General features: G+C 41.0%; 1 protein-coding gene across 4 annotated transcripts in view; it reads left to right on the top strand.

Annotated features, from left to right (window-relative positions):
* The window catches only part of YEATS2 (YEATS domain containing 2), an 82,411-nt gene that overhangs the window by 48,015 nt on the left and 21,320 nt on the right, over positions 1–13,076 (top strand). For all 4 annotated transcript variants that reach the window (XM_075937463.2, XM_075937465.2, XM_075937461.2 and 1 more), the window contains 6 exons: positions 1,252–1,410; positions 2,098–2,271; positions 5,878–6,076; positions 8,533–8,664; positions 9,481–9,579; positions 11,242–11,353. In XM_075937463.2, the coding sequence (XP_075793578.2) occupies positions 1,252–1,410; positions 2,098–2,271; positions 5,878–6,076; positions 8,533–8,664; positions 9,481–9,579; positions 11,242–11,353 (875 nt within the window). The remainder of the gene's footprint in view (positions 1–1,251; positions 1,411–2,097; positions 2,272–5,877; positions 6,077–8,532; positions 8,665–9,480; positions 9,580–11,241; positions 11,354–13,076) is intronic.

The following is a 13,076-nucleotide window of genomic DNA, read 5'->3' as shown; positions in this document are numbered from 1 at the left end:
CCCTCACCTTTGAGGGTTGTGTGCTATTCGCTGTGGACTGTTGTGTAGTGTAGAGAGCACTGCTATTGTAGCTCAGGGAATGGGGGGAGGAGAGAACATTACCAATGAATGACACCAGGGTGCAAGTGCATTTCCCCCAAAATGGGTGAGGAGAGGTAGAGGCCATCTCCAAATCGGGGGGGGGGGGGGGTAGAGGGGGCTGGGGAGTGTCCACGGGGAAAATACCAGAAGACCTAGAGGTCAGGGAGGCAGCCCAAGGGGCAAGAAAAGAAGATTGGAGATAATGAAATAGGGATGTTAAACAGTTAACAGGTAAGCAGTGGGGCTGTGCAGTGAGCTAGGCAGCAGTGCCTATATTAAAACAATTAAGTGCAGCTGTTAACTGGTTAAACATTTTAACATCCCTACAATGAAAATTGCAGGCAGGGAGAGCACTAGTCATGAAGATGTAGGAGCAAGGGGTTGGGGAGAAAAAGCAAAGGTGATCAATATGAAGCAAAGCCAGGGTTAAAAAAAGAGGACATTGGAAAAAAAGCAGGTGAGAGGTGGTCATTAAGTCATGGTAGGCAGGGAAGGACTTTGGGGCCACTGCCTTGTCTGTTAAAATGGGGTCTCCTGCTGCTGTGAGGGCTAGCACAGCTAGCTCTGCTGTTAACGTGGCCTTTGTGGAATTAGGCTTTGAAGTGGAAGGGAAAATTGCCCCCCACTCCTTTTCTCTCATCCCAGCAGTCTCTGAACATTCATGAGGTAATAAGTGAATAAACTGTGAATTATGTGAGGTTTCTTAAATTACAATGGACATCTCTAACCAGATTGGAACCTGGCTTGTGACCTTTTCTTTTGGATTCTCACACTTCCAATGTGTCACATAATATCACTTTCCATCTTGCCTCTAGCAAAAATGTCCACCATAATTAACTGCAAAGTGCTTTAAAAAAACTTTTTGTTAAAAATGCTTTGAGCCCTGTGAACTCTCACTGCTAGGTAGAGTGAAGTTTCCTCTAAGACCTTTTGAAGTCAGTGAAGAAGATATACGGGCTCTCGTATTTCTTTTAACTCCAAATGACGGTAGCAAATCTGATTAGTGTGTGCAACCTGAAAGATAAGAAATCTTTGTTTAAATTATAAAATCTCAGATCATGGAGAAAAGTTACAAATGTCACTGTCTTGTTACTGATGCAGAATTCAATTTTTCATACCATTTGATTTCCACTCAGAGAGCCTAACCTAAGTAACTTATTTTTGGACCAGGGCACATTTTTAGTTGGTCAGCCATCTCCCCAGAATTCTGGAAAGCAGTTGACACCGGCATCAGTTGTTCAGGGCAATGTAGGAGTCGGAGCATCTTCCACTCAAGGGCAGCAAACATTAAAAGTAATAACCGGACAGAAGACTGCTTTATTTGCCCAGGTAACATTCACATACCAGGTTTGTCTTTCTTCAGATTATATGCATTGTCTCATGGAGGGGTGGGGGCAAAGGATACTGTAACCAATTGTACAAAATATTTCAGCCCTCCTTTGGATTTATTTAGGTAAGCAACAGATTTTGTGTTTATTTTGCATTTTCACTGCCACAGATTGGCTATTAAAAAAAAATCTTAACTAAAAGAAAAAAAGACATCTTTAGCCTTTGAAAAAAGCCCAAAACACGTACTTGTACAATATGTGAAATGTTGAGCCAGATTTTCACACCGTGGTACCTGCATATGTATAATGCAGATAGTTGTACACAATATTGCACCTAGTTTTATTTGGATCCAAAAATTGAGTCTTGAAAATGTCCCATATTCCTGCCTGGTAGACCAGCTCATAGACTTCTTAGCAACCTATTTGCAGGTGCAAAAAAATTCAATTTCTCTGAAAATTAGGTCCTTTTTAGAGTCTCTCACTTTGATCCCCCCAAAATTGGGTCACTTCTGAAAAGGTAGACTTAACTTTAGAAAATGAGCAATTTATAAACAATTGTCAAATTAAGCTTAATGATCTGGCTTCAAAAACATCTCCTCTTGCCCTGGGAAGTATTCTGATTTTTTTCTGCTCTAATACAAAAAAGACATCATTGGAATGGTTTCCGTTAAACTGAACTCTTTTGAAGGCTGCTCCTAGTGGACAAACATCACTGATGAAAATATCAGATGGTTCGTTGAAATCAGTTCCAGCTTCCTCTCAGCTTTCCAAACCCGGCACCACTGTTCTAAGAGTATCTGGAGGGGTGATTACTGCGGCCACGACCCCAGCCATGTCCCTCCCTGCAAATGGAGTTGCACAGGTGAGAACCATTGCAAGTAGATTATAACAGGGATATAAAAGTCAAGCAAAATGTCCAGGAGACAGAGACATTTAAGACAGGTATACATGAGATTTGGAGTGCTTCTGTTCTAATTCTTTGCTTCATTCTTGCATTAATTTGGCATGGACTACACTGCATTTGGGTGCCTCCTAGTTCACTTGCTTGTGACCTCCAATGGGAGGAGGAACAAACTTTATGCTTTATCAACATGTGTGCACTGACATACATGCCTAACCAACTTTGGGTTGGTAGGAAGACAAAAGCTTTACACAGGTATCTGCAGGTGTCTGTAACTATATGTAATCTTTAGTTCCTAACCAATTCATTTTAGAGAAATGACTTCACTGTTTTTTTCCATCAGTAACTTTTTTTCTTCAGCATTGTTAACTTTGTTGTTTTGCCATTTGGGCATATTTTATCATAATCTGTGGAAAGCGCTAGAGGTTGAAAACAGCACAAAGGTTGTCATAACTACCCAAGACAGAAGTTGTCATAACTAAACCAGTTTCTGTTAAAACTTACACTGTTTCTCCTTTAATTTTCTGGTTTTAATCATCATCTGTTATCTGTCTTGGATTTTCTATAATACCCATCACTGTAGTATCTAAGTACCACACTGGTAAACTAGAGCTGCATAGCGAGGTCCCCAAAGTACTGTTGTGTGTGTTCTTCCTTTTGCAGATCTAGAGGTATGTGGATTATAAGTATCTATTTTTGAAATCTAGAGTAAATCCAGTCCTGATGGAAAGGTTTTATCCAAAAGAAAGATCTTGCAGCATGTGCCCTGGTCAGACTTTCAGGCTTCAAATACATATACTGAATTTAGATGAGGAGACAGGAAATTGCAAAGTGCTTAAAGGTCTCCATACAACAGTGCAACAAATAACCAGCAGCAGTTACCTAGTAATGATCATCGTAGATCACTGATACTAATCTGCCTATCTCCTATAGGTTGGAAGCCTGCAAGATTCATAGTCCTGTGAATTTGGCAGCATTCAAAATTTGATCCTCCTCTTTTTCCCAAAGGGAGACATCCCATAGTGGCTCCACATTTAAATTCCAAAACTATTGGGAAAGAGATAATCCAGAGGGAACCTCAGTTTTTTGGCTTTCTCAAAGTGTAACTTTGGTCCACTGCCAGTTAGAATATAACTTGTATAATTTAAATAAAGGCTACTGGCAAAAATTTCAGGAACACCTAAGCCCGCTTTTCAAAAATGACTCTGGCATTAGGAGCTTGGATCTTATTGAAAGTCTATGGGACTTAAGTTTCTGAGTGCCTAAGTCATTTTTGAAAATGAGACATAACTGTTTTTAAGCACTTAGGTACTTAATTTTGCTCTACCTTTTTAAATTATTATTTCAGTCCTGTTGAAATTGTAGTATTTATGTGATGAAGGACACTTACAGGTGTACTAATATGATCCTGTCAGGAAAATAACCTTAACCCTTCTATTGACTTATCCCTTATACTCCCATTCCTACTCTGAGTGGGTGAAACAGCAACCTCCATGGTGAAACTACCATTTTTTTAGTTTAGTGGGAGGGGTGGGGGTGTGTGTGTGTGTGTGTGTGTGTGTGTGTGTTGAATCCGATTTTCATATTTTTGAGTTTTTCTCTTGCCTGTTGCTATGTGAAAGATCTACAAAAATAAGGCAAACTAACTGCACAGACAAAGGAGTGAAATTGACCATAGGCAAAGTGTTGTCAAATGCATAAAGAAAAAACTAAATATTTTCCCTCTAATCTTTCAGTTATTATAATCTTAGGTGCCTCTTTCCATTTTTACTAGAATTACATTCACAATGCCGGTCACCCATCCACAGTTTGTCTCCAAAAGGGAGAAGAGCCAGAGACCTCTAGGGGTGTTTCTGTTGCCCATCTGTGTTATGCTGAAGCTGCTCAAATACTATGGTGAACATTGGCAGTGCAAAACCCTAAGATCACAAAAGGAACGAATCACACTTCTGTATGAATTTAAGTTACCGGTGTCCCTTTTACACGAGTCTCCTGACTGAACAATGTATTGTTTTATCCACATCTTAGCAACATTAACTGAGCTGTTAGTTGAGCCATTGGTGACACACTAAAATGAAAGTGACAAAATGTTCTCCTTTTCTCTACTCATGGCTCTAGAGCAGTGGTTCTCAACTTTTCCAAACTCCTGTCCCCCTTTCAGGAGGCTGATTTGTCTTGTGTACTGCAAGTTCTACCTCTCTTAAAAACTACTAACTCACAAACTCAGAAATAAAAATACAAAAGTGCCAATTACTGAAAAATTGCTTACTTTCTCATTTGTACCAGATAATTACAAAATAAAGTGTGGGCTTAGGTTGAGAAACACTGGTATGGTCTATAATTCAGTATAAACTAGTCATTGTATGACATTTTAGTTAGTAGTGACTTAGCTGGTGTATCAGAGGCAGCAAGAGAGTGGAGCAGGGGCTCGTGGCTGTCTCCCCACGAGCACTGGTGTCGCAGGACTGCTTGTGTGTCCACTGCACTGGCTTCTGGCCTCACCCCTGAGGGACCATATTAGGAACCGCGTAACCATTAAAAATTGTTGCAGCTATACAATTACTAAAAAACACACAATCTAACATCCCTATTATAAAACTAGGCAAGTATTAGACGAGTTGATGAACTCCCTTGAAGACCACTGTGTACCACCAGAAGCACACATACTCCTGGTTGAGAACCACAGCTCTAGAATTCTGAGCAGCAGTGAAGTATTCAAGATTCTTATAAACGGCTATGCTATGCTAACTCATCTCACTAAGGAGATGAGTAAGCCACCTGTGTGAATAGGGAACTTGAGCATTGTTCATGAAGTTCCAGTGGTAGCATGGTAATTCTTACATATATTATAAGTGGCTGTCTTGTCACAAACCAATTCTACTAGCCAGATACACAGAGAAGCATTGGAATTAGAGTTCATCCGCAAATTAAATTCACATGCTAGTGGACTCAGTCCATTATCCAGTCATCCATTGAATTTAATGTGATGATTGGGATACTATCAACTTAACAGGCGATGAACAGCTCTTTGTGTAGATTCCTATGTCAGGAAGGATACTATCAATTGACTTCGATTTTTATCTCCTTCATTTTAACTACCCAATCTTCAGATTCTTACTTACTGATTCCCTCTAGCTCCCTGTTTCCCACCCCATCCTTTTGTTTTCTACCCCATCTCCCCCTCCCTCCTGTTTATTTTGGGTCTGCACATCCTAAACTCAAAACTCCTGTCATCTGAAAAAGTGGGCTGTGCCCACGAAAGCTCATGATATCATCTGCATGTTTTGTTAGTCTATAAAGTGCAGACTAACTCGGCTACCTCCTGAAGCTTCTTACATGTATGGTCTGTTTCATTCCCGCTCAGAACCCCAGGGCACAGGCAACTGGTGAGAACTATAAATCTTTTGGAAATATTTTTAAGAACTTTTACATGACAGTGTTATATAAAGATGATAGGATTGTGGAGATATATATGCAGTTGCTTTTACTTATCTTGGCTCCTTTCTAGAACTATTACACATTATTTTAAATGAATTTAATGTTGCCATGTCTCTCTCTTTAATATAGCAAGTAGATGGGGCAGGTTCCAGTTCATCTTCCAGTGTGGGTCCTGTGACAAAGCCCTCAGGGCAACAGCACCAAATCTGTATAAACCAGGGGCAGTCTGGTTCATCAGGAGCAGGTAAAACTGCTTCCTCTACGGTTGTAAGTGTTGCTTCCTTGATGACCACACCAACCCCTGTTTCTGGGAAAGCTGCTGTATCAGGTAATATACTTGGTTTCTGCCTGTTATAACTCAAATCTAAATTTTAGTAATAACTCTTTCAGATACCTTGTACAGTAAACAGTAGAATTCAGAGCACCTGCATTTTTGAGCTCTTACCAGAAAGTAATTATAGATTTAGCTATTTGTGCTAATTTCTAAAACCTGTCTCAGTAAAATGACTTTTCACTTACAGATAGCAGGTTGCAAAAGAACAATGAAAAGAACAATTTGCAAATTGATTTCTTTAGGCCATTAGCATGTTGAGTGTTTTTGGTTAGCTTAATGACTGTAGCTTTCCATTAGTAGTTAGTGTGGAATCTCTATTTTGGTGCCACTTACCCAAATACATGGTTGTATCAAAGAGAAAACGCTAAAGAGATCTGGGCACTGATACTGCAGATGTTGGACATAAGAGTGGGGAAAAGAATGAGACAAATTCTTTGGCTGGTAGTGTTACAAACCCACTGGGCCAAATTCTCTAATGGTGTATCTAGTATACTTTGTTTGAAAAGTAATGAGAGGTGGAGAAAACTGATTATAAAAACAGAGTAAAGTGAACTAAATTGAATCTGGAACATTTGAATTAAATAAGGCAATAAAATGAAGCGATCAAGCCAAAAAGTAGGGTGTTTTTTCTTTGTTTTGATCTTCCATTTATTGTCTTTTACATTTTTCTGCATAATTGGCTTTCAGCGTACATACAAAATGAAGAGCTCAAAGAAGATTTACTGTGCTTAACTCACATAGTTTATAGAATTGGTAAAAAGTAGAAACCCATGATGCTATCATTTAATATTCTTGCAGGCATGTTTTGTTAATTCTTCTCTGCATGATGCCATCTAAGTTGAGACTAGAAGTGGGAAGTAGGGTACATAAGTGACACTGAGGCCTGGACTATAACTAAAACTTAGGTCAACCTAGTGAAGTTGCTAGGAGATGTTATTAAGCTAACTGAAGTACTGGTGTACACATCACTTGGTTGACACAAGAATTCTTCCCCTACCTAGTTACTGCCTTTCAAGGGAGTGGATTTTCTATAGAAATGAAAAACCCTTCTGTCACTTCTGTAGCACCATAGCTGCAGCTGTGCTGCTGTATCACTTGCAGTGTAAACATACCCTGAGTCTATATAGTATATCAGTTTGGAGCAGAGTGGGGAGGGAAAGGTCTGTGTAGAGAGGAAAAGCTCACTTTACTGTGTATATTATACACGTTGGATGTGTCCCATTGTTGTTAGCATCACAGTTGTTTTAAACAGGCAGCTTTGCTGATTCATTCACCAGTTCTTCAGTGAACAGATGAAATCAGTGTAATCTGTTCTCTTCAAACCAAAGACCATGTCCTCTGATGGGAATTGTGCTAATCTAGATGGCTTGTAGCAGAACTAGTTTATATCCATGGCTTAGAAGTTTTGTTTGAGGTTTTTTTAAATTTATGTCCCCTTTTTTTTCCAGGGCAGAGGGAGGGCTGCTAATTCTATAAGAATGTTAAAAGAAACAATGGGGGTAAACTGCCTTTTCTAGTGTGGCAAACACTGTATGATAAATACTTAGCTTTTTAAAAATTAATCTTGCATTAGAATTTGCGAAGTGTAGCCACTTTTAGGAAAATGAGCATCTCCCACCCAATAAGCTAATGGACGTTTTGTAATTTCAAAACCCACTGTCTTTGCCTCTTGGGTTCCACATTGTGCACCCGTACAATGATTTCAGTGGGAGCTAGATATCTGCCTGCTTAGTTACTTTTTAAAAAGCTCATTAGGTGCCTTTCTGCTTCTTTAGAGGCCTAAATGACTTTTGAAAATCTGGCCACCTAATACTTCAGTTCACTAACTACTGTTAACAATTCCTTGGTTTAATATGTCAGTTAGTACTAAATGCAAAACCTTTCAAGATACAGGTTTTTTTCTTGTATATAGCAGTATGTAATAGCAATACTTAGTAGCAAATCACCATGTTTTAATGATTATAACCAACCTATGAGAATGGACTTTTCTTTAGGAAAGTTCAAATGAAAAACAAAATTAAAATTAATATTTTAAATCAAGGTTTCCTGCTCTTACTTAAACTATGATTTAAAATGGTTATTTATATCAATCTCTCTTAAGTATGCTGTATACTATTAGCTTTACTTTGCAAGTGCTTATTGTTAAAGGACTTGCAAGGCCCAAGTTTCTGCTTGTGATACTATATTATCTATAAATCTCACCGCAAATATCAAAGCATTGCAATATAGTTATTTAATGTCTCTGTGGGTGTTAGCAGCTATCCAGCTCAACAAAAAACTTGTTTCATAATTCATTGTGAGCCTTGGCTTGCTAAGAAGATAGCCAAAGGTTAGCTTATACCATCATATTTCAAGCAGAAAGGGAGAGAAATAGTAGGGGCTAGACTGAACTAAGCATTGTCTAATGTGTCTTCCCCCTGTCTGCTCCTCCCCCCAACCCTTTCTTTTAGGGTTGTTAAAGATCCACTCAAACCAATCTAGTTCCCAACAGGCTGTGCTGACGGTACCTAGCCAGCTCAAACAGCTCAGCGTAAATACAGCATCTGGAGGTGTCCAGACTATATTGATGCCTGTGAACAAAGGTAAAATGTGGTGGAGAGCATTAGGGATGTGAATGGTTAACTGGTGGGGGTTGGAGCAGCTCCCTACCTACTGCGGGCAAGGGGCCGCTCCAGCCCCACACGGGGCCCGCTGTGGACAGAGGCTGCTCCAGCTTGGCCTGGAACGACCCCTCCGCCCACTCTCTTCTTTATTAGTTAACTGGGTAAACAATATTTTTAGCTGGGTAACCAAATAAGAGGGATTTTACATCCCTAGAGAGCTAGAGATAGTGTTTGATGGTCAGCCATTCTTGCCATACAGCATTACAAGGGTTACAAATACCCAGGAAGAAAACATGTATAGGTTGGACCTCTCTATTCCGGCGCTCTCTGGCTTGCCAACATCTAGTCCGGCATGATTTTAATTAGCCAAATGTCTGCTTATCATGGGTGTGGCCACGTTTTCTGCGATCCCATAAAGTTTGTTTACAGCCACCAGTCCTGGCTCTCAGGGTTCTGTGCCATTCTTTTGCTCTAATTAATTTACCCCTACATGTCCTCTAGGAGTCCAGTAAGCCGTGGAAGTGATTGTAATGCTGCTAGACAATATTGACCTCCCATGATGCGGCACATTCTCTGGTTCAGCAGCAGTCAAGTTCTGAGGATGTTGGACTAGAGAGGTTCAGCCTGTAGTGGGTTTCAGTTGTTCCCAAGCTTTCATGTTGCAAATACAATGTAACTTGCTATCAAAGGTTTATAAAATTATCCATCTAGGACAAGGATGAAGCAAGCGCTAGATAGGAGTATCTAGAAGTATGCAACAAATCAGTTTTATTTTTTTTTCCTGTTGTCCTTTAGTGATACAATCTCTTTCTACCAGTAAAGTGTCTTCTTCCTCTGCTGTAACAGCAGCCAGTGCGGTTGTACCCAGCCCCTCCACAGCGTCCGCTACTAAAGGTAAAAAATGAATGTTACTTGTCAGTAGCATGCTCAAAGAAACAGATTGTGATGAATGAATGTGAAATATACAGAAGAGAATTAAAAAACTTGGAGGATATTCTGAAAGGTTTCTATAGGTAGTAAAATTTGCATGGTGCCAACCTACCGTTGTGGAGCTAGTAAGCTTAGTGAGGCTTATGAGTTAGTTAACTGGTGGGGGCTGCTCCAGTCCTGTGGGGCTCTCCGGTCCGGCTGGAGCAGTCCCCATCTGCAGTGGGCTCTGTTCGGTGAACTGCAGGCAGGGATGCTTCAGCCAGGGCAGCTGGGCTGGAGCAGCCTTCCCACCCACCCCCATTTAAATTGGTTAACTGGTTAAACATAAAGTTGAACTGTTTAACTAAAACAGTCTATATCTACACTGGCGCGATCTTGCACCAGAGCTATGCAAATGAGACTAAGCATGCAAATGAGGCTCGGCAATATGCCACATCTAATGAGCTGCCATTTTTGCAGAAGAGGCTCTTGCGCAAGAAGGAGCTGTCTACACTGCCCCTTCTTGCGCAAGAAAAACCCTCTTGCGCAATGCTGTTACGCTGATTATTTTCAGGCATAACAGCATTGCGCAAGAGGGTTTTTCTTGTGCAAGAAGGGGCAGTGTAGACAGCTCCTTCTTGCGCAAGAGCCTCTTCTGAAAAAATGGTGGCTCATTAGATATGCAAATGAGGCTCGGCGATATGCCACGCTTAGCCTCATTTGCATAGCTCTGGCGCAAGATCGCGCCAGTGTAGACATAGCCACAGGGTTTTACCTCTCTAGTGGAAACATGCAGCACTACACGGTAGCGAGCAGTGAGTGTTAATCAAAGCAGAAGCACTGCCCTCGGAATGGTAATTAAGTGATGGAATTGTTGGATGGGGCTTCTCAGCAGAAGTAAATGTCAGTGGCTGTGCCATTTCAGGCCTTGCAGTTGACAAAAAGCCAAGGAACACTTGCAAGCAGTTTTGTTGAAATTGAATCATCATACACACAAGCACCTGATGTTCCTGACCTGACACTTTCTCACAAGAAGACAACTGAGTGCTTTTTGAGTGTGGAGTAAAACTGTGTTTCAGTGGCTCTCCCTCCACTTGATAAGGGATGGCTTGCTAAGAGGGTAGGGTTTGCTTGTGCTAAAAGGATAGAATGCATGCACAAAGTTGGGTGGCATTGCTAGATGTGCGGGAAAACCTCATCCACACTAGTTCAGTGCTGCCCCATGTTCAGTACTGCTCTTTGGAATATGGATGCTAGTGTTCCAGGCAGTTTTGCAAAATTAGGGACCTTAATGTGTCCCTGGGCTCATTGGTTAACCTGCCCGGTTACATGCACTCACTTCTGCTGCCTCCCATGGCAGGGGGAGGAGGGGAAAGGGGGATGGCAGCTGCCTACCAGCACCTGCTCCCTGTGTGCACCAACTCGCACCTGCCCCCCATGTGTAAACGTGTAACCACTGAACATTTCAGCAGTTAAACATTTAACATCCCTAGTTTTAATCATGCCTTCCTTCCTCCTCCTCCTCCTCCCCCTCCTCCCAAGTAGAATGGTCTGATCAATTGCATAGTTCTTCTGAGCTTTATCAGGTATTTCCCAACTGACGATCAAGAAATCTGTCATTTAAAAATTTGTTCTTTTTCTCTGAAGTCAAGATGGAGCCTGATTCAGCCGGACAGAACTGCAACTCTCTGGTCTCTCAGGATGGTCAAGGAGCAGTAAAAACAGAAGAGAGCTCAGAACTTGGAAATTACGTTATCAGGTCATTGTTCTTTCCTCTCAAGAACTGTATGGTTTAGTCATTGGGCAGGTCCTAGGACATTGTACAACAGTACCAGAACGTTGGCTGGGGAATCGAGTGATTAAAATCTGACAGCCACTGATTTTCTGTAGCATTCCATAATCTGAGTAATCTCTTGACATTCATTTTCTGACCTCAGTTACATCTGTGTCTGCAGGATGTAGTATGAAAATACTGATTTGTGAATTGGCTTGAACTCAGCAGCTAAAAATGAAGCTGTTTAATGGTGCGTAATTGTTTGGGGGTTTGCCAAAAATTTGCTGCTTAGATTATCCATTCACTCAATTCCCACCGCCATTGCATTCACTGGTCAATGCTGGGCTATGGCCCTTGAAATACAGGGTAAAATAATTGGGGGAGGGATAATTAGGCGAGTGCGTGTGTGTTTCACCTCTCTGTGTGCTTGAGCTCTCCCATCACATTTTTGTTACATGTTTTTTTAAAAAATGCCATACCATGCTCTTATTCTGCTGACGATTTCCCTCGTGATAGAACTATAGAACTGGAAGGGACCTCAAGAGGTCATCAGGTCCAGTCCCCTGCCTCATGGGGATTAACCTGCTCTTAAATATCTCCAGTGATGCAGATTCCACAGACCCCCCCCTTGGCAATTTATTCCAGTGTTTAACCACCCTGACAGTTAGGAAGATTTTTCCTAACATCCAACCTATACCTCCCTTGCTGCTGTTTTAGCCCATTGTTTCTTGTCCTACCACTAGAGAACAAGGAGAATATTTTTTTCTCCTCCTTGCAACACCCTTTTAGATACTTAAAAACTACTATCATGTCCCCTCTGTCGTCTCTTTTCTAAACAAAACAAGTCCAATTCTTTCAATCTTCCTCATAGCTCATGTTTTCTAGACCTTTAATCATTTTTGTTGTTTTTCTCTGGACCTTCTACAATTTCTCCCCATCTTTCTTGAAATGTGATGCCCAGAACTGGACACAATACTCCAATTGAGGCCTTATCTGAGCAGAGTAGAGCGGAAGAATGACCTCTCATGTCTTGTTCATAACGCTCCTGTTAATGCATCCTAGAATCATGTTTGCTTTTTTTTTTCCCCCAACTTTTCACACTGTTGACTTACATTTAACTTGTGGTCCACTATGACCCCTAAAGCCCTTTCAGCAATATTCCTTCCTAGACAGTCGTTTCCCATTCTATATGTGAGAGACTGATTGTTCCTTCCAAAGTGGAGCACTTTACATTTGTCCTTATTTAAACTTCATCCTGTTTACCTCAGACCATTTCTCTAGTTTGTCCAGATCATTTTGAATTTTGACCCTGTCCTCCAGTGCACTTGCATTCCTTTCCAGCTTCGTATCCTCTGCAGACTTAATAATCATACCATCATATGCCATCATCTAAATCCTTGATGAAGATGTTGAACAGAACTAGTCCCAAAACTGACCCCTGCAGAACTCCACTTATGGCCTTCTGGCATTATTGTGAACCGTTAACCATTCCCGGGGAGTAGTTATCTAGTCAGTTATGCGCCCACCTTATAGTAGCCCCATCTAGGTTGCATTTCCTTAGTTTATTGATAAGAAGATCATGTGAGACCTTGTCAAGTGCCTTACTAAAGTCTAGGTATACCACGTCCACCGCTTCTCTCGTATCCACAAGGCTTGTTATCCTATCAAAGAAAGCTGTCAGATTGGTTTGACATGATTTGTTCTTTAC

This window comes from Pelodiscus sinensis, chromosome 10, assembly GCF_052426305.1.
Source record: "Pelodiscus sinensis isolate ZL-2025 chromosome 10, ASM5242630v1, whole genome shotgun sequence".
Taxonomy (NCBI): Eukaryota; Metazoa; Chordata; order Testudines; family Trionychidae; genus Pelodiscus; species Pelodiscus sinensis.
This window is presented reverse-complemented; position numbering and strand designations above follow the sequence as displayed.